This window comes from Eptatretus burgeri, unplaced genomic scaffold (assembly GCF_056783735.1).
Source record: "Eptatretus burgeri isolate ZD-2024b unplaced genomic scaffold, Ebu_testis_v1 Ebu_testis_scaffold_3162, whole genome shotgun sequence".
Classification (NCBI taxonomy): Eukaryota; Metazoa; Chordata; class Myxini; order Myxiniformes; family Myxinidae; genus Eptatretus; species Eptatretus burgeri.
In genome coordinates, this window is record NW_028225110.1 from 7,990 (window position 1) to 30,503 (window position 22,514).

A 22,514-nucleotide genomic window follows, 5' to 3' on the forward strand; every position below is an offset into this window, starting at 1 on the left:
AACCATTCTTTTCTTGGACTTTCTTTATCAGGGGCACAAGGAAGGTCTTTATGTTTGTTATGAAGTTCTTCTGGACATTATAAATCAACCTCAAAAATAATATCCAACTTCAGCTTCATCCAATTCTTTTTGAGAGGAGATAACAATATCAAGTAAAACTTTTTCATAATGTTTTTCTTTCACCCATTTAAGTTTTCCATAAGGTAAAGATTGAGACATAGCCCACCCATATATAAATTGTTAGCATCATCATACATCAGGTCAGAGTTGTCCTCATTCTTATTATAATCAGGAAGATATTCGTTATTTGCTTTGGCATATCTCTTGGAACATACTTGAGATATTCCCCCTCTTTTAGCCTTCTATATCATTAAAAGCATATCTATATCACTGATTAATTCCAAATTTTGTTTTGTCATTTTTAACATGGAACTCCAAGACAAGCCCGGGGCTGGGTAAAAGTGAACTGGGTCTCATCCATAATAATTTTTATTATGACAGACTGTTCTAAAAGTTTCAAACACATCAACCAATAACAATACATCAGTTTTAAGATACAAATCATGATATTCTTCAAGATTCTTTATATTAAACTTCTCCCAAACCTTTTTAGCTTGTGTATAATCTCTCTCGGAAATATGAGTTTTATTTAACTTTCCATAGAAACTTTCCCTTGAAGGAAGTTGTGTTTCTTTAAACTTCTCAAATGAATCCATATAGTCATATGGATATATTCCCTTTTGTGATAAGAGATCAATCTCTTCTTGATTTGAGAAATATGATTCAAGACTCGGGAACTTTTTAATAATTGATACTAAGTTAGATAATGGACTTGACATAAACTGGGATGTATCACGAAATCTGATATGGGTTATGGGGGATGTATAAATTGTTTTTGTGAATGAGATGGATTTTTGATCTGTGTTAGGAATGGCAGAAATATCTCCAGATGTCTGTGAAAGTTCATTTATAAATAGATGTGTGTCATAGTGAGCATTGTGAATAAAGACAGAAATAAAATTTGGAGGCTTGTAATTAATATTGCAATGGGAATGAGCTGGACCTCTCTATTTACCAGTAAGATGACAGTGATCCCTAACCTTGACATCTCCCTCAACTTTCCCCTCACAAATATGACAGATACTGTTCTTTCTAAATTCCTTTTTCTCTCCATTTGTTTCTGACATTGGTTTATAGGTTTTCACCATTATTTCTCTTAGTCTTATACAGTCTTTTTCCAATCAACTTACAAACTTCTCTGAGGCATCTTCTACTCTATAAAGTTCGAAGTTGTTGTATTCATCACTAACAGCTGATTTGATATAATAACAGAAACCACAAGGAGTATGTTTTTGATATCTATTTGTGTATGATTTATTTGGATTTGGAGAAATAGTATATATCTTTTCAAGGATACTTTCAAAATCAGCAGATATCAAAAACGGATGTTTTATAGATTTGTTAAAATCTTTGAATGATATGTTTGAACCTGCTTTTGGTAAATTGATTACAGTTGATTTATGATTAAGACAATATTTCGAATGTTGATTTAATCGTTCTTTTGTGTGAAAGGAGTTGAGACATCTCTTACAAGGATATGTTTTACATTTTCTCTTATATCGTGTGATTTGGTTAATCTTAAGAAATTTTTGATGAAAGCATAATGTGATTTTTCCTTTGAAGTGAAGTGGAGAAGGTCAATGTGTGTTTAATCTTTTTTATAGTTTTTTGAAATTTTTAATATCTGAACTTTGTTTGTATCTGTTAATCATATACATTAACAGATAGATTATTCATTTTCTCAAATTTAGGAACATCTCTCAATGACATTGTAAACTTTAAATCTTTAACATTTGATGTATTCTCGTATTTCTTATAATGTTCAACTCTTTCAGGATTCCATTGTGGAGGATGTAAGTGAGCAAGAACAGACCATAGAAAACATTTATTATCTTTGTTTTGAATATTAACAACCGATTTATTAAGTTCTATCTCTTTTGGTAAATCAATATAAGAAGAAGTTTGAAGAGGATCTGATTTTAAGATGTGTATATCTCAAAAGATTATTTTTGTAATCGTAAATCCACTACCGACTACAGTGTTATCAACATATTGTTCTTGTCTCTGGAGATCATCGTAAACATCACATCTAACAAAATCTTGAAATGATGAGATAAAGTGAGGGTTTGTCCTCATATACGGAGTAGTTTCATTGTCTTGTCTTACCATTTTCAATTTTACTCCCATTTAAAATTTAAAGTTTTCATTTCACTTACAGTGTTTTTAATTATAGTTTCAATACTTTGTTTGACCATATCAACAGCTTCCATGATTGAAGATAGTCCAGGGTCTTGAAAACGAAACAATCTTATTTTTATATGCCCTTTAAATGCCCCCATCAGTGTTTTCAATGGAGAATTTAGCTTCCCTTTTATCGTTGTTCTTGTGTTTGCATGATTGAAGGTGTTTATTAGCATTTTTAAAAAGAATATCATTATCACATCTATCACAATGTTTTATTTCTTCATCAAGTGGAGATATTTGTTTGAAAAGATTGAATGTGTGTTTGTTGGTTTGAAGGTGTTTTCTATAATATTTATATTCGTGATTACAAACATCGCAGTATGATGTATTCACCATATTTATATAATAAAACTTAGCCTAAAATAAAATGTTCTTGATGAAAATTTCGTTTAATTTATTGATGAATCTGTGCTTAAAACCATTTTATCCTCCAACTTTTTTCACTTCATAAATACAATGTATCAAGACATAAAAGACAAGTTTCAATCAATCTCTTCATTTGTTAAAGATACTGAGAAATATGTCAAGGATGTAAAATTGAACAAAGATAAATATAACAACTACTGGATAAAAACAATTATGGCGAGTAATATGAGTTCTTCAATTTCCTTCAGTGGAAGGGCTTTTAGTATACCTGGAAGAACATCAATTAAAGTATCTCCAACAAAAGTTTCTCCTTTCCTTCTGGCAATATATTCAAAACTAGAAAAAGCAATGAAACAAGAAAAAGTATCAAACAATAAAAACCTTATGGATGAAGCTTTAGAAAGAAAAGATAAGACCATCTGTAATATGCAAGGAGAAATTTTGTATTTTTTTCAACAACCCTAAAGATATAAATCCTGATGAAATAAAGGATGTTAATATATCAGGTGAAATGACATTTCGTTCAATGGGAGTTAAGGATAATTTTAAAATTACCTTTAATGTAAAAAATGTAGTCGTTGAATCTGTCAATGAAAAAAAGTATATAGATATCGATGGTAATGTTTTTTCGACTAATTAAATACGAGTCATTATTCAACTGAAGATTTTGACCATGATGAGAGTGATTATGATACTGAGAGTTTGTGTTCAAATGACAGTTATGAAAGTAGTTTTATAGATGATTGTGAAAGTACCGAAGATGACACCCGGGAGTTTGTGTTCAAATGACATTTATGATACTGAGAGTTTCTGTTCAAACGACAGTTATGAAAGTAGTTTTATAGATGATTGTGAAAGTACCTAAGATGATACTGAAGATAAATTTTAGTTTGAATAAAGTTTTACTTTATAAATATGCGAGATTTTGAGCCTCTTGAATTCCCTGATTCTCCCTCCATGTGACAAACTTGAGAATTGTCCTGCATGTGTTAGAGTGGGATTATCACAGAGTTAAAAGCCTATAAACAATGTATATTCTGTGATTATGTTCTAATTAATGATAATCAAAAATATAAAAAGGAAAATAATTATTTTAAATTTACACCAAAAATGAATGACTTTACAATTGATTAGAGAAATGAATGTAAAGTATGAGGGTGATAACACACCTTTCCTTACAAGGGAAGAAACTGAACGTATTAGAGAAATGTTCAAAGGATTGTTGTTATATATTATTCACGATTGTCATTTTCAGGGAAATATCAACACAAAATATTGCACAAATATAATAATGGATTATCTTGAAATTAAACTCGAACTTAGGTTAAAATATAGTTTCTAAAAAAGCCAATAATAAATGAAATAACCTGTTTTCCAAATATATAAATGAATGATTTTTTACCCATTTGGGAAAATAAGATAAAATTTAACAACCATAAAATTCTTCCAAATTCATTAAGATGTCTCATAGTTGGTTCAAGCGGATGTGGAAAAACCTGCTTACTTTTAAAGATGCTCCTGACTCCCAACTTTTTAGATTATGATAATTTAATAATTTTCACAAAGTCGAGTTTTCAACCTGAGTATCAACTACTCTCACGAGGTTTTAATGCTGGTGTTCAAAAAGAAGATATAATAGGTTTATTTTAACTTCAAAAGAAACTAAATGATTACAACATTGAAGATATAATACAACTATTTTGTGATGCACAGAGATATAGAAAGAAATCAAAACCGATAACTTGTATTCTTCGTGATAATACGGATGATATACCGTCTCCACAAGATTTGGATAAATCAAAAAAGAACCTCGTTATCTTTGATGATTGTGTTAATGAGAGAAACCAAACGGTAATGGACAGCTACTACACAAGAGGGAGACATTCTTCTTGTAAATGTTTTTATCTTAGTCAATCATACTTTCAACTTCCTCGTCGTTCCATCAGAAACAATGCTAAGACTTTAATTTTATTCAAGTTAAATTCAATAGATATTAACAATTTTTGGAGAGATAATTGTTCTACATTATGTTGTAAAAAGGAATTTGGGGATTACATGAATAACACGACTGAAAAATATAAATATATTGTTGTGAAACAACATGAGATATGAAGGGATATATTTTTTGTTTTATAAACAATTACATATATAAATGACAACTATTATTATAAATCTTGTGGGTAAATCTGCTTCTGGAAAAAAAAACTTTCATAAATCAAGGTTCTTGTACAGTACAAATGAGAATATTGTAAATTTACTTAAAAACACCCCGTGATACGCATTGTATCAACAACAATAAGAGCAACTGGAGGGGGAACACTCGGGAGAGTGCAAAACCTCTGCCACCAATACTGCTGTATCACTCAAGTGAACCTTATATCTTATTCATTAAATATGATGTCAACAGTGCTGACAGTTAAAGTTCTTTTCTCCACCATTTTTTTAGGGAGTGGGGGGGGGGGGGTTGGAAATCACTTAAAACATGTAGAAATGCAAAAAAAGAAAGACATTTTGTTGAATGTAAAGACAAAATTAAAAATTTATAGAGTTATTTTTGTTGGCTCCTCCTCCCCTACACCAACTCCTTTCCATCACCATTTTGATTTATACATGGTGAACATGCAATCATTTTCAATTCTTTTCTTCTTTTTAAAATGCCAATACTAGCAGAAAATTGTGTCCGCTTCAAAATATATTTGAATCTTAAAATATATCGGCGTGCTTTAGACAACTTCTGAATTCCATTTTTGTTGGGAAATTAAACTGATTCTTCATTTGGGTGTTAACTTCGGTCTTTTTGAAAATGGTCCAGAAAGTACACTTTTCCAGCTTGTACTGGCATTTAAATTTTTTTTATTAGTATAAAACTTACAAAACACAAATCATACTAATGTCAAACGTGCCAGGTACCATGACGAAATCAGAATTATATCAGAAAAAATTTAGCAACATTGAGTACATCTAAATCTTGCAAAATAACAACGAAACATTGATATTGTTAATGTGACTTTGCAGACAAGCGAGAACACCCGATGATATTGCAGAAATGACTAACAGACTCCTATATTGTACATTTTTCTACAAGAATCTGGTCCTAAAAAGGACCGTTTGTTGAACTTCTACGGTTCGGTGGGTACTCCTGTACCATTCCCTGCGGATGCAGGTACGCTCACCGCTGCAGAAGTGAAATTACTCAAATGTTACATGGGAAGTTGCAGTAACAGTCGAGATGTCATATTTTCTTTTCTTCATTCTTTTCTCAGCTTAGACTCAAACGCTGCACACTGTGCTTGGTACCAAGCATGATATTGCATGGGTAACGGCATATTTTAGAAGATTTCTCTAGATAATTTTTGCAACCATTGATGACAAAAATTCAAGACATTCCATCCTGAAACCCATTCTCTCTGCATCAGACAACTTCACTTCTGTCAGAGATTTGGTTGCAGCCACTCCAACATCCACTTCCTTATAGTTACATCTGGTGTCTTTTTTGGTAACATCTATTTTCACAAACTGTGATACACTTTCTGCCTTCACCAGAATAGATTTCTTGACAACCCATTTCATGAGTGTATGCAACAACTGTCCAATTTCGTCATAAAGATATGGTGCAAGTGGTGCCTGTGTCTGGTGTTTCTTCAGAAAGGACTCACACTGGGCAGCCACTGATGCAAAGAACGATATTTTTGCTGCAGCCAGCTTGTCTCGAGAAAGTGTTTTTACAGTGGCGCTTGTGATTGTAGCATATGATGTCTTAGATTTCACGGCACTGTCTGCAAACTTCTTGACATTAGGTAGAAGTTCAAGTGCTCGCTCAACAACTCCAACATTTTCAATCCATCTCACAGCACAGAATTTCTTTGGAAAAGTTTTGCTGCCAGTAACCTCTGTATATACTGCACGCCGAGCAGGACCATCTTTAAACAGGTGATACATAGCCCGAAGATAACCATTTACATTCCATCCATTTGCTTTATGGCCCGTCTGAAATGCACCATGAATGACGTGCAAGCCACATGATCCCATTTCAATTAGTCTTATTTGATCTTCTTCAAGATCTGCGATGAGGAGATCAATAAACTTCCAATTTACGGCTGGTCCATCCATAGATACTTGCATTAACTTGCCTCATGGCACCTCCTTTAAAACTGCCAAGTACACAGTCAGCAGAAACATGACCCATTAAGGCTGAATCAAAATATCGTGAACACACCATATATTTTAGAAATATACCATATCTACCATATCTTCTTGAAGAAAATATTTCTAACAGTGTACTTTTGTTGTGACGCCAGCATCATACCTGAACGAGTCGCTGATAATGCACATAAATTGTTCTGAAGTTCTAGACTATGATTATTGAACTGTACTTTCTACATGGTAAAAGTCATTTATATTACACACTGAACACCTGAGCTTAACGAAAGGGTACAACTGCAATCTCAAACAGCTTTAGCCCCTCAAATCACACAGAGACATGGTAAAATCTTTGTTTCTGTCATTGAATGGGGCACACTCCTCATGGCTGAAATACAAAGATAAAGTCGATACTGGCAACTGTACAGCTCTGACTTTCAAGAAAAGAGAAATAAAGAAAACTTTTATAATCATGAACAAAATAAATGACTGGGTGTAAAGGGTACGAATTAAAATCATTAGGCACTAATCACACATTTCCCTGACCAACAAAAAAAAATCCCTGACTTTCCCTGACCAACCTCAATTGGTTGACTTTCCAGGTCAGTGGGAACCCTGCCTTTGTCCGACCAAAAATGCCAATAACAGTTGGACACGAACCTTCATGAGCAAGACGAGCTATTCATTCGACACTGTATGGTCAGGATGATCATCAAAGGAGACTGGACAGTTCAGAGGTCAATTCACTCCCTCTGTACAGCCCTGTTGGACACAGATCAATTTATGAATGGGGAATTCTGTTCAGGAAAAGGAGAAAAGAGGAATAATGGTGGAAAAACACACAAATGCATCTGAAGCAGTATTGGACAGCAATAAAGAAGATAAAATTACATTTTTGGATCGATATTGAAGGGGTTTATATTTGAGAATCAAAGAAGTCTTCTTCTTCATTCGTGTGCAGCACAAGGCAGCAGGACAACATCATTGCCTGAGGGTGTGGATGTACCGCTGATACAGTGCCCTCTACTGGTTGGGGCAGGAATTTGTAATTTGTTCAGGATGCCAGCGATAGCTCGCCGACTCTTCGTGAAGGACACCTTGGGATGTTTAACATCAACAAACCAATTCCGGCAGATGGGACTCCCATTTAATGTCCATCCGATGGACGGCACACACATTGGTGAATGACCTTGCCTGTGCAACCACACGATGAGAGTTTATAACTGGGTCGATATTCAAACTCAGGCAAGACAGCATCGAGGCAGGTGTGCATACCTCCAAGCATTCCTGTCAGCCAAACAAAGCAGAGCAAGAACAATCAAAATGGTTCCAAGAAAGGTTTGACAAATGAGGAAGGATTCGAAGAAAAAAGAAATGATGTGACATTTGAGAGAAGATAAAATATCATGAAAACAAAATATTGTCCGGTGGACTGACATGATCATTTCCCACTCTCTCCCAAGCTTCTTCACCTCAGTTTCACAGTGTCTTTGGTCCAACTTCTTCACTCTGCAGATCTGGATAAAATCACAAGCTGGTCCAACACAAAGAACATGTCTTTCAATCCGAACAAATCTCACACCCTCACTGTTCCTCACAGTTCCTCACTGTTCCTGTTCCGTCTGGAACCTCCACCCCCATCGACTTTGTCAACAATCCTCTGGAAGAAGTCCTTTCATTCAAACTTATGGGTCTCACTATCTGTAATGTTCTTTCCTGGGAAATCCACATTTCCAAACTGGCCTCCAAAGCCAGTCACCAACTGGGCATCTTTCATTGTGCAAAGTCCTTCCTTGGCCCACTTGAGCTCCTGATCACATGCAAAGCTTTCAGCTGCAGCATGATGGAGTACTGCTGTCCCCTCTGAGCTGGTGGTCCCACCTTTCTCAACTTCACGCTGTGGAAACCAAGGCATTTAGGATCATTGGTATCTCCCACCGTGAGCCATTCACTTTCTCACCACAAGCAGATCGGTGGTCTTTCTGTCTTCCCCCATCCCCTGTCTGGTACACCCCTCCCCCTTCACTGCTCTGTCTGCAATAAGATGGGGTTGATGTTGCTGTTGATGTTGCTCAATAAACTGTTGATGCAAGACAAGTTGTTCCGATGCAAGACAAGTTGATTTTGCAGACAGAGCACTAGATTCCCCCCATATTTATGCGTGGTGCTCAAGATCCGCCATCAACCCCCTTCTGTTAAAACTGCCAAAATGACGAATCACTGCTCACCTTCACTCTTTCATTCCTCTTTTTCCCCACCTTTGGAATAAACTATGCCCGAGTTCGCTCGATCAGATGACGGAATAAACTCCCACACTCTCTAACATCCCACTCTTCCCTCCAGGTCTTCAAAACAGCTGTTCAACACCACCTCTGATCTCCGCCCATCCAAAACCACAATCTTTTCTTCCACGGTTTGAAAACCCCAAACCCACCTCCTTCAAATTGCCTGCTTTCATTCCTGAAAGTTCCCTGTCCTGCAAGGTCCTGCAAGTCCCTGTGGTGTCCATCTTGTTTTCCCCATGAGCACCATCCCATCCCTCTCCCTTCCACAGATCTAATGTCTCTGTTCCCCATTGTTTTGTCCTGCCCTGTCCACCCATCTTGTCTCCTGCCCCCCCCCCCTTGTTGTGCATTCTGTGTGATAGCTCTCATTCGAGCCTCGACAATAAACACAAAAAAAAGAGCTCACCACCCCAACCATGAAGCCAACACCCTAAAAAAAATGAGCCAAAAATGATCCTTAAAAGTTAAAGTTGCAATAAATGCATTCGTCCACCAGCAAAGAGGGAACCTGAAACCTAAATGATGTTTAAGTCCTTCTCCACTCCTCGTGATCCCGGATACCTGAAACCAAGGGTCGCTGATCCTAACATAACCCACCAGATGTTCTTAGATTCCAGATTGTACAGCGCTAAATTGACAGCACTGATCAACACCTTCGGACCCAAAGGCACAGGGCATTGAGCATCAACCTCATGGAACACCTCGCTTATGCACCAACTAAGAATCAGTGGGCACCTTTCAGTTGCTCGTACTACGATTCAAAATCAGTGGAGCGGCTCGACAAGCCTGTCGATTGTTCGAATGCCAGGATAAAAACATTCAAACCTGGCACGGATTTCCCACAATTCAGCTTTCCTGGCACAGATTACCACAACCTGGTTTTAATCCAAATGTTGCATCGCGAAGCTTCCAATAAATGACTCAACTCACTTTCCTCTGAGTAGAATCACCCAGTTGAATCAGAGGCAAGGCACACGACTTTATAGAATGCAGGACACAGCGAAAGTGTCAGGAAAGGGAATCTGTAGCGGTCCCCTTACCTGCTCCTTCAGGTGGCCACCTGCGTGTGCATCACCTCAGCCGACGTTACTTTGACCTCCGCTGCCAACCCCCGACAACACCCCTCGCCCCTGGGATGTTGCGAGCCCTGCTCACTATGTCAATTTCTTTGGGGCAATCACCGGAACCTTCACTGGAATTGAACATCACTTCAGTTCTCGTGAGAGCTGAATCATTTATTTACGTGTACACGGAAGCAAATACAGAGATCAACACCAAGATGAGATGCTGTGAACTTCCTTCACTCCGTTCTGTTTTCCAAGCCGATCATCTTTCGAGCAAAATTATTTGCATAAAAAGAGTGAAGGAGGGGGCATGCGTTACACAAAGAACAGTACTTGTTATAAAAGCTTACTGACATCTCAATGGCCTGTTAAGTAAGATTTTTCCAAAGCTGAGAACATTCCAGCCTCAAGGTAAAAGGTGGGGTGTTCTGATAATGCACAGCTGTATGCAGTATTTTGTGATCACAGCATTCTAAACTCTAAAGGAAGAGGGATGGGTAACTGACAAAGAAACATTGTGAGACATGGGGCCCATGGTATTATGCTTGACAAGACAGGAGTGTATATTGGCAAGCAACCTCAACGAACCTGAGCTTGCAGCTGCGAGCTGATCAGCCGAGCGTTCCAACCTGCCCAGTTACTGGGCGAGTGGGTTTTAAAACACACTTCCTTGATTCTTCTTGGTGAACAACACCACACAAGATGACAAAATAACGAGTTAATTACAATGTTTTGTAATAGATGAGACCTTGACAAGCATTTATAAGCACACAAGATGAAATGAGTATCATCAGTTCATTACCGAACATGACAGAAAATTGTTGGTGCAGAATATTCTACATTTCACAAGATTGAATTAATTATTTTTCTTCCACAATCCCACTTCAAGTGTGAAATATGTTTCTTTTGCTGGATTGCATGTTTGGATTGACCACGCTTATGGCGTGATATGTTTCTTCAATATCATTGATTTTTAATCTCCGCCATCTTCGAAGATGGATGGAGGTTACTGTTTTCACCCCTTTCTGTTTGTTTGTTTGTTTGTGAACAGTATTACGGAAAAAAACTCGACGGATTTCGACGAAACTTGGTGGGGGGGTTAGGTATGGTCCAAGGATCATGCCATTAAATTTTGGACTTGCACCCCCCCCCCCAAAAAAAGTTAGAGAATTTTTTTTTTTTTTTGCATTTCTGCATGTTTTACGTGATTTCCAAACCCCCCCAAATTTTTTTTTACCCCCCCCCCAAAAAAACAGAATTTTTTTTTGCATTTCTGCATGTTTTCAGTGATTTCCAACCCCCCCAAAAAATTGTAACCCCCCAATTTTTGTTTTTTTGCATTTCGACATGTTTTCAGTGATTTCCAACCCCCCCCCCCAAAAATGCTACCCCCAAAATTATTTTTGGGGATTTCTACATGTTTTAAGTGATTTCCAACCCCCCAAAAATTGTTACCCCCCACCCAAAAAAAATTTGTTAGAGAATTTTTTTTTGCATTTCTACATATTTTAAGTGATTTCCAACCCCCCCCCCAAAAAAATTGTTGGAGAAAAAAAAAGTTTTGCAACTTTTTTTCAACAAAATTGATTTTTTTTTTTTTTTTGCATTTTTACGTTTTAAGTGGTTTCCAACTACCCCCCCCCCAAAAAAAAATGTTGGCAAAAAGAACTCTCACTCTCAGCACTGTTGACATATTTAATGAATAAGATACAAGGTTCACTTGAGTGACCCAGCAGTATTGGCGGCGGAGGTTTTGCAATCTCCCGAGTGCTCCCCCTCGAGTTTTGCCTCTGAGAACTGCAATGTTCATATTGATACAAAAATACTGTACAAATTTCTCACAGCATTATAACATTGCTTGTTCTGAGTCTGGATACACCACCTGATGCATTCAGTTACATTCAATAAAAACAAGCAGCATCATGACTCACGTGTGTTGTTCATCATTTATTGGAGAACAATTTTACTATTCCCGTTCTTGGTTGATTTACTGCAATATTTTTATTGTTCAACTGCAGAATAATTGCAGTCATAAATCTGATTGGAATGTACATTTGTCCATAAACCATCATGTCTTTTTTGGTGAACACAGGAATTAATGACTGGAGATAGTTAATCGAAATTGTTCAATGACTCGTGGATTGCATCATTAATATATTTACTCTTCAACTATAGTTAATGGAAACAGCATCTAACAATGAACACGTGAAAGGATTTCCCTGACGTTTGTCATCTAAATTATCAAGGAATGCATTTTGACAGAGTTTTCATTTTATCTTTGGGGTTTTTCATCAATCTCCATCTGCAATGCTCAATAAACTGTTGATGCAAGACAAGTTGTTCCGATGCAAGACAAGTTGATTTTTTTAAACTGCTGAACTTTAAAGCGAAATCTCACTTGGCTGCACTTAGATTAGTTGAGCCAAAACCAAAATAGAGGCCTGGAAAAGGATTTTAAAATATTTTCTTCTTCCAAGCTGGCATTCACCATTGTTTGTGAGAGCACGGGATCCTGCATTTTCGATTTCTTCCACACATCAGCAATGTCGTGGAATCCATCATCGCAGTTGACATAAAATCACACCCTTTTTCCAAAATCATCAATTTGGATTCAGACCAGGTCACTCCAACTTGGACATGCTGCTTTTACTCTTTCAACAATGGTTGGAGGACTTCGATATCAGACATATCAAAGCCGACTTTCTGGGAATATATTGAGCTTTCGATATGGTCTGGCATCCCACATTCTCTCCAAACTGTTGGCGAACTCCGCTCATGGTTTGTTCTCCTCTCCCTGTCAAAGCTGGACTTCCCCCAATACAGTGTTCTCAACCCCATCTTATGACGAATCTTCATCAATGATATCCCCAACTCGCTGGAAAATTCTCATTTTCTCTTTGCTGACGTCTCCACTCTCTGCCATGACATCCTTCATCCTTCTGACAGACAGAAGGGCTCTTCCCTCCCTTTTGACCTTGACAAAAATCACAAACTGGTTCGACATCTTTCCCTCTTCCCCTTTCTCTCCACAAAGACCATACCACAAACCCATGTACTTTCTCATCAACCCTCTTAAAGAGGTTCAGTCACTCAAACTCTTGGATCTCACTCGGAGCCATGATCTCTCTTGGGCAAGCCACATTTCATCGTTGGCCTCCAAACTAGACGAGCTCCTATCCACCTGCAAGGCTTTCATCCACAGCTTAATGGAGTCCTGCTCTTCTGTCTGGGGTGGCTCCCATATTGCTCTCCTTGAAGCCGTGGAAACAAAGGCTTTCAAGATCATTGGAATTTCTCACGATGAAGCCGAGTCGATGGGACAATCACTTCACCATCGCCACCAGGTTGGTGCTCTCCATCTTCTTCCGACTCATTTCTGGTCCTGCACGCTCCACCCTCTCCATGCTTCTTCTCTCCGAAGGATGTGGACACTCATGAACACTCATGTGTTCCTTTTTTTACACATTATCTTCAATCTGATTCTTCCCTCCAGGTCTGAAGACACCTGTTCAACACCATCTCATGTCATCACACATCCAAAAACATGATATTTTCTCCACCCAGTAAACAATCCCCCACCACTTCCAACATTTTGCGAATGCATCCAACTTGTCAACCCCTGACGTTGGCCCTTACCCCTCATCGTTACCTGCATACCTTATGTCAGTCTCCGTCTATTTTCCCCTCCACCCTGCTGACGACGTTTCTCCTTTCCACTGCTGTTCCCTTTGTTATGTTGTTTTGTGATCTTTTTGGTGTCCGAATTCTGTCTCCATGCACACAAAAAAAGTTGAGGATTGAAAGAATGTTCTCCTCCTTCTCAGGTGCAAAAGACATAGTGAATGAGTGAAGATCAAAAGACAGTGGGTCAGGATGAGAGGACTTAAAATGGTGTTTTCCAAGTTGAAATCTCATAAGGGAAGATCAGGATTGGACTACCACTCATCCGTTGCCTTTTCTCCTTGGGATAGCTCATCCAATGCTCGAATGAAGTGATTGTGAAGAGCACCAGAAATGTGGGATGCTCTCCAGACCAGGGTTTTGAATTTTGGAATCTTGGTGAGTGTTCCATAATTTTCTGTTTGGCAATTATCACTTGAGAAATATCCTCTCGGTGTTGCTTCTCTTTTCCAAGTTTTGGACCTCTTCCACCTTCTTGTTGTGTTCTTTTCAGTTTTCATCAATCCCTTTCCAAAAGTAGTTCATCATTTTCTGGGGTGGAGGGATTGCAACAGTCTGCTTCGATTTCCTTAGTTTTTGATTGACACTTCTGAGTAAATTTTCAAACTGCTGGACTTTCCTTCTTTCATTAACTTTGTTTGTTTGTTTGAGTTTTTTTGGGCTCTCATTGGTTGTTATCTACTTTGGATTTCAAAAGGTGAGAGGAAGTTCTCCCAGAACTCAAAATCTCCACCTCCTTTTTGGTGAAGGATCATGATTCATAAAACAAACTGTGAAATGTCCTTCTCATACCCTCGTTCCAAGGACTCTTCAAAATCCTCACTCCACCTCGAACAGCCTCCACTTGAAGCTTGTTTGGAATTATATACCCAGAGTGATATTCAAGTCCTCAGTCAGGGTTTTCCTTATCATTCCCCTCACTCCGACTCGCACTGGAAAACTTTTCATTCCGACGATCACTGGTATAATTTTCATTCCGACTATCACTGGTAAAATTTCAGCTTACTTCATTTTTGAGGTCCTCTTGACCTCATTTTTCAGAACCTGGTATTTTGTCATTTCGCTGATTTCTGTGGCATGTCGTCCAAAGTCATTGGGAACTGAAACCTCAAAGAAAAATGCTGACTTTTCCTTTTTGTGTTTGAGCACGATGTCCGGAGGCAGTGCTTGGTTTGTGATGTCCATACTTCCCGACATTTTCTTGAAGGCATCAGTGTGGTGTTCTTGATCTTGAGCATTTATGATGACTCGTTCTCCATCCCAATTCATTGCACCTCTTCTTAGCCATTCCAGTGAGCCTTCCTTGTCAATCCCTATCCTGTCAAGCTCTGTTTTTAATCTTCCTGCTCTTTTATCACTCCCATTTGTCAAAGTATATCTGCTGATATTTCTTTTTTAAATTTTTCTTTGCAATCATTGGGGCTGTGTTTGTTTTTGTTTCGTTTTCCTGTGTATTATCCATTATTTACACCTGCTTTTTGAAGTTTGTTGCAAAATGGAATAAGGATCCCTTTTCTGGTGTGTTGTTTTCTTCGTCATGTAAAAATCTCATACGATAGTCTGTTGAGCTTTTCACAAACTCCGCTGGTCTGACACACGATGTTCTGTGCACTTGGTTATGCTCCATTCCACAACCTCCTCGTTCCCGTCTCGGTATATACAACCACGGCATGTATTGGTTTTTGTCGAACATCTTGTTAATAGTTAGATGTTTCCTTGTTTTGGTGTCTAAATTGTTGATTTCCAATTGTGCACAGTTTATAATTGCACAGCCATATTGGAATACCAGCACTGCAAGTTGGTTTGCAGCTTTGGTTTTGTTCAATGGAGAGAGGGAAGACTTCAAAATTAGTCTTATTCTGTGTTGGTACTCTTTGCCGATTATTTTACGCATTTTTTTTGTGTTGTACCTGGGGCTTCTTTTATTCCAATGTATTGAAAGGATGCTTCGTTTTCTCGTTCCTGTATTTTTGTCTCTTCTTTTTGTGTGGATTTTTTGTCTGCTCTCCTGTATGGATCCTCATGTGCCGATTCAAATGGCCTTTTCCAGAGAAACTTACATCACAAATGGAGCATTTCTGAGGAAGTTCTTCTGTATGGATCCTCATATGTATTTTCAAACTGCTGTTTCGAGAGAAACATTTATCACAGACAGAGCATTTGTGAGGGCGCTCTCCTGTGTGGGTCCTCATATGTATTTTCAAACTGCTGTTTCGAGAGAAACTTTTATCACAGACAGAGCATTTGTAAGGACACTCTCCTGTGTGGGTCCTCATATGTATTTTCAAATGGTTTTTTTTCAAGAAACCTTTATCACAGACAGAGCATTTGTAAGGACGCTCTCCTGTGTGGATCCTCAGATGCATCTTCAAATTGCCTTTTTCAGAGAAACCTTTATCACACACAGAGCATTTGTGAGGACGCTCTCCTGTGTGGATCCTCATATGTATTTTCAAACTGCCTTTTTCAGAGAAACCTTTATCACAGACAGAGCATTTGTAAGGACGCTCTCCTGTGTGGATCCTCATGTGTATTTTCAAACTGCCTTTTTCAGAGAAACCTTTATCACAGACAGAGCATTTGTGAGGACGCTCTCCTGTGTGGATACTCATATGTATTTTCAAATTGCTTTTTTTCGAGAAACCTTTATCACAGACAGAGCATATGTGAGGACGCTCTCCTGTGTGGGTCCTCATATGCATTTTCAAACTGCCTTTTTCAGAGAAATCTTTATCACAGACAGAGCATTTGTGAGGACGCTCTCCTGTGTGGATCCTCATATGTATTTTCAAACTGCTGTTACGAGAGAAATCTTTATCACAAACGGAGCATTTTTGTGGGCGTTCTCCTCTGTGGGTCCTCATGTGTATTTTGATGTTTGTTGAATCTCCACTGCATATCTTACATTTATAACACTTTTGCCTTTCGATAACCTTTTTAGGTTTGTTTGATTCAATATATATCTTTGTGTGGTTTTCACCAGCTGCACACTTGTATTTTGAGTCTTGTTCTTGGGATTGGTTCTTCAAAAAAGATATCATCTTCATCGTAAAGCTGCTCCTGGACCGTATCTGCCCAAATGGATTTCTTGATTGTTCTACAAAAACAAACAACAATGAGGTATTTTAGAGAAACTCAATACTCAAAATATTGAACAATTTCGAAAATTTTATGAACCCTGAATTCAAGAGTGAATGTTAATTTTGTTTGTTTCTGCTCATCTGTTGCAGAACAGACAGGACTGCTGTTTGTCAAATAAACATCTGAATCTTCCTTTGCAGAAACATATCTTAAAGTTTGAGACAAATGAACCACATTTGCAGGATAAACATCACCTTAAAATGATGAAGGACATGAAGTTGAAAACACTGCCACATGTAAATCCCATCAATAGGAAGTATGCAAGATGTCACTTCCACTGTTGGAACAAGGCTCAATCATGCTGCCACCATTACAGGAGATAAAACGAGGTGTTTACAATGAGAAAATTTATATATATATATATATATATATATATATATATATATTTATATATATATCTATATATATATATATATATATATATATATATATATATATATAGCCCCGTGAGGCGGAGTGATGCAAGCGACATTTTTTAATGACATGATGATGATTGGCTCGGATGATGGGGTTAGGGTTAAAATAGTGCAAAATGGCATTAACTCTAAAATGGCCGATGTGTCCCTTACATCACTCCTCGTGACGAGATATATATATATATATATATATATATATATATATATATATATATATATATATATATATATATATATATATATATATATATATATATATATATATATATATATATATATATATATCTGAATATATTGTTGCAATTCTCGGAACCGCATGCCTTTAAGGCAATGGCACCCAACATTTCACGGTCGTGAGAAAGTTATTCTATGAATGCACGTAAAGATAGTCCCTTCCCTTTTGTCTGGCGGAACAACAGGACGTGCATTGCTGGGATCTCACAGCTCGGTTTGCTTACACCACCAACTTCATTTCTACTCTTATTTTCTGAGGTAAATCTGAATTTGGGTCCTCGCACAGGCCAAGACGTGCAGCACGTGCGTGACCAGGGCAGGGGAATAGAAAGGCCGTGGGGGCACCGGACGAGCATTGACAGTGCAGAACTCCCGTCCTCAAGTGATCCCTCAACCCAGATTTTGCGGCGAGTTTTACAGGATGCCCAGCAACTTGAGATTATCCACTCGAGCTTCCGACGATCTGGGATGAGATTGCTGGTTGCATTGAAACTAATATCTCTGTGAGAATGTCGCTGGCAGCTTGGTGCCAACAGCTGCAATGCCATAGGCCGACAATCGAAAAACAACAACTTTGCAACGACAAAAACAACTACGGGACACAAGTGTGCAAGATACGGGCGGCGTGTACTTTTCAATCCATTTCTGGAAGAATTATATCGGCAATCTCTTTTCCCTCCATTTCTTCACTGGAAACTAACATCTATATCCTTTTCATTCCAAACCTCCATGAAATTATTACATCCAAGCGTTCCCCTCAAACCCTGACACAGATCGGTGTTGGCCCCAGACACACAATAACGGAATTGGGCGAAAGCGAGCGCTGACCACGGGGGCCATGGTGGATCCACACTCACTGTACGGAACGTGCTCGAAGGGGGACCCGTGCTAAGCTCGGGACACTTCATTATCGTACAGAGCAGGGCACGAATGGACACGTCTTACCGTCTGTGCATGGGTTTATTATAACACCTTACCATCTGTCCTCGCTGGCTGCCGATAATGTTCCCCACGGATGAAGGTCTTCCGACCTCTCCGCCCGGCGAAACCCCGATCAGGCAAGAGGTGTGCTGCGCAGTCCAGATCGCTCGGGCCGCGTGATGCATCACGGAGCCGGCAGTTCCCATCCGAGTGAACTGCGCTGAACGCTTGCGCCCGGGCAAGCATGTGCGACGGACGCCACCCTCAGCCGGTCGTAAGGGCACGGCCCGGGGGTTGTTGCAAGGCAATTCATGACGCGGAGTTCGGTGTGGGCGATTCATATCATGTCGTCGGGTCGAAGCAGGACATTTTCACGGCTCGGGGTCACCTGGCTGGAAGTGGAATGTCACCGTTTCGGGCCATCGTGGCCTGACCACGCGGGGGACCGGGACCAATCAGGGGGGCCGATTCAGGTGATGACGCATCGCTTCGCGGTGGCCCCCCCTCCCCACACTGCGGGGTCTATACAAGGCGGATCTTGGGGCCGTTTTCGCTCTCTGTCATTCGTCTCCATTCATCATCGCCTGGACTCAGCCTCAACGTTGCTGACTCCACCCATCCGATCCTACCTTCCACTCTTGTCCGATCGCTCCAGACTCCACCCTCCAAACTCAAGCACCCCCTTCACGCCGACGGTTGCGTCTCGACGGGAGCTGCACGGAGCAAGAGACGACGCACCAGCTTTCGAGGTGGTATTGCACCACGGAGCATTCGCCCCAAACATATTGGTGGCGCGTTCGGGCAATGAATTGTACAAAGTACAGAGAGACGGCAGCCTCAACTTGTTCTCCTTTCTCGCTTCAATATAAACTCTTCATCGGGTTTTTGTGTGCGTGTGCGTGCTGTCCTCGCGCCTGTCGACATAAGTGAGATTGCAGAAGCTTATTATTATTCGTATTATTATTGCTATTATTTCGGGTTATGTCTGTTCTGTGTCCGCTTTTGTAAGTTTCTTGTAATATTGCCGCACCTCTCACATGTCTTTCTTTCCCTGCACAACACACCCTTATAAACTATTCCCGACACCACATACTTTTCCTCACTTGCTTGTAAATAAGATATGATTATAAATGTTCCCAACTCATTTTTGTCTTTTCCTTCATTTGATTCAGCATGGTCCGACTCCTAGCTTAAAGGGACTTTATTCCAAATGATCTGTTCCTTTTAGCCAGTACATCCTTGACAGTGTCGCAAGGGGGAAATATAAATCCGGTCTCGGCTAACCACGGCAGAAATCATCATGCATCTCCGAAAATCACACAAAAGGTGGGAGTGTGGCTTGGTCTACCTCTCCAAATGAGCCCTCTACAACTTGGCTCGTCTCCGCTGCCAGTGCCCTGCCTCACCGTGCACCCACCCACAAACAGGCTTGAACACCAATCGACGTAACATGGTCACCGCCACAAATCAGGAACGTCAGGAACCAGGTACCGAGCACAACCAGAAGGAACAGTTCAACTGTCACCAACTGCTGTTGCTGCTGTTCCCAACTGTCAGGAGCTGTCAAAAAACATCAATTGGATCTCTCACCAACTGCCAACAAGACAGTCCTGCTGTCCTTTTAAAGGTGACCAGTGTGAGCAGAGCCTCAAACAAGACTTCAGCCAAATCCAGCGTGCCGACTGGCGCATCGCTGCACATGTCCTCCAACCGTCCATTCTCGTGGTCATTCTCTCCTGACCAAACGAGATGCAACTCCCAATTAATGCAGGCCTGGCTCACATCGCAATGTTCGGGGTGCTGGATGAGCACCAGAATGCAGCCATCCGCCTGAACAACCGAGCAGAAACACGAAGCACCCACACAACATCAACAGCAATTATCACCTCTTTGTCCAGCGCGACACGAAGAGTCAGTTAGCATCCATACAGCTGCTGAACAAGGTGTCGATTGCCGATGGAAAAAGGTGGGCATCAACATCGATGGAAAAAGGTGGGACTTGAGGTAAATGAGCCAAGTCCAGAGCCATGTTTGACGGTCACAATGAACTGTCAAGGAAAATCTTGCGGTGTGATGACTCAAATATCGTGCAAGTCCAATGTGAAAATGAAACACAAAATAAAATGTGCAAATAAATCGTGCATTTCCAAGCCGATGAGTCTTGAAGGAAAGGGAATAGACAAGAATCTGTTGCGCTGAGGGCCATCTTATCATGTGCACGAACGATGAATACCGCTCATGCAGAAATGAAAACCGACATTAACATTACCGTCCTGCATAAAAAAGGTGGAAAAACAGATCCCTGCAACTGCAAACCAATCAGCCACCTCCCAATCATCAGCAAGGTAATGGAACCCTTCATTGCTTCAGACATGAAATCCTTCCCCTTCTCCAATGGGTTTATTTTCGATAATCAAGTTGGTTTCAGACCAGGTCTGTCCACTCTCGATATGCTGCTTCTGCTCTCCCAACAATGGACATGAAATCAGAGCCATATCCCTCGACATATCGCATGCTGTTGACAGGCTCTGACACCCTGCGCTGCTCAGCAAACTCTCTTCCGATGGTATTCAAGGCCAGCTTCACCCATGGCTCACAGACTTCCTCTCCTGTCACAGTCATCATGTGGCCCTAAATGGAGTTCTTTCATCCCCTCTTCCTGTCCAGGCTGGAGTTCCTCAAAGCAACATTTTGGGCCCTGTTCCTTTTCTGGTCTTCATCAACGATCTCTCCAAACTCTCTGGAAAATCCTCTTTTTCTCTTTGCTGATGACTCCACCCTCTGTCATCCCTCAGACTGGCAAGCAGCAGCTTCTTCCCTCTCTGCAGATCTGGAGAAAAATCACAAACTGGTCAAACACGTGGAACATGTCTTTCAATCCTGACAAATATTCACACTCACACTTTGTCTCTCTGAAAGGACCTTTTGGAAGCCCCACAACACCCCCCCCCCCAACATCTACTTTCTCAACAATCCTCTGGAAGAAGTCCTTCATTTCAAACTTCTGGGTCTTACGATCTGCCATGATCTTTCCAAGGAAAGCCACATTTCCAACCTGGCCTCCAAAGGAAGTTGCCGACTGGGAATCCTCCGTCGTGCAAAGTCCTTCATCGGCCCACCTGAGCTCCTGACCACATGCAAAGCTTTCGTCCGCAGCCTGATGGAGTACTGCTCTCCCCTCGGGGTTGGTGCTCCTGCTTCCCATCTTTCTCAGCTTCATGCTGTCAAAACCAAGGCATTTCGGATCATTAGCATCTCCTTCAATGACGCTGTCTTTGAGCCTGTCACTTTCTCACTGCAGGCAGGTCGGTGGTCATTGTCTTCTTCCATCTCCTCTCTGGTCTCAGCCCCCTGCTCTGTCTGTGATTTGTCCCGACCATATCTCCGCAGGGCACTCAAGGTCCGCCAACAACCCCCTTCTGGTAAAACTTGTTGTTTAGTTGTTCAGAAAGCTCGAGTTGTTCAAAAAGTTCTCGAAATCTTTTGTTGTGCAGAGGTGCACCCCTTTTCACAGGTACATTTCCAAGTATTTTCAGCTGCTTTCAAAAGCTGGTGAGTCGTTTCATGGTACAATCCTTATTTGGCAGGCATGCCACACGTCGAGGCCACCCGATCACTCGTCGATGGATTTTGGTGGATGCGTGCCAAGAATCTACGGCAGATCAAGTCATTTCAAAAGTCATTTGTTGTCTGTATTAATTCGTACCTTCTTGTGCTGTGTTCGTCAAATTTGTTTTTTTCTCTTGATCAAGGCCTACTTCAGCCGGCCACTGTAAAATTTGGTGTCCCTTTTGTCTCCATAATTCCTCGTTTTGCTTCTTTCTTTCCAAATATTTTACTTCAACCTCAAAAGTGTCCCATTTCTTCTGCTCACTTCAAGGATTTACGAGGAATTAAGGCAGAGGAGGAATCGATACTCCTTTCCTTCATGTGCAGCTTTATGGCTGCTGCACTGGTACTCA

General features: G+C 40.1%; 1 protein-coding gene across 10 annotated transcripts in view; it reads right to left on the reverse strand.

The window, feature by feature from the left end:
- Nucleotides 1-5,506: 5,506 nt before the first annotated feature.
- Nucleotides 5,507-22,514, reverse strand: part of LOC147006586 (uncharacterized) — a 79,287-nt gene continuing 62,279 nt past the window's right edge. For 3 of the 10 annotated variants that reach the window (XM_085868455.1, XM_085868458.1, XM_085868456.1), the window contains one exon: nucleotides 12,087-16,937. In XM_085868455.1, coding sequence (XP_085724581.1) covers nucleotides 15,763-16,937 — 1,175 coding nt within the window. In that variant the 3' untranslated portion in view covers nucleotides 12,087-15,762. Of the gene's footprint in view, nucleotides 7,573-10,747; nucleotides 10,839-12,086; nucleotides 16,938-17,101; nucleotides 17,176-22,514 lie in introns of those variants that run through there. The other 7 variants (XM_085868463.1, XM_085868467.1, XR_015054733.1 and 4 more) reach the window with 6 other exon arrangements.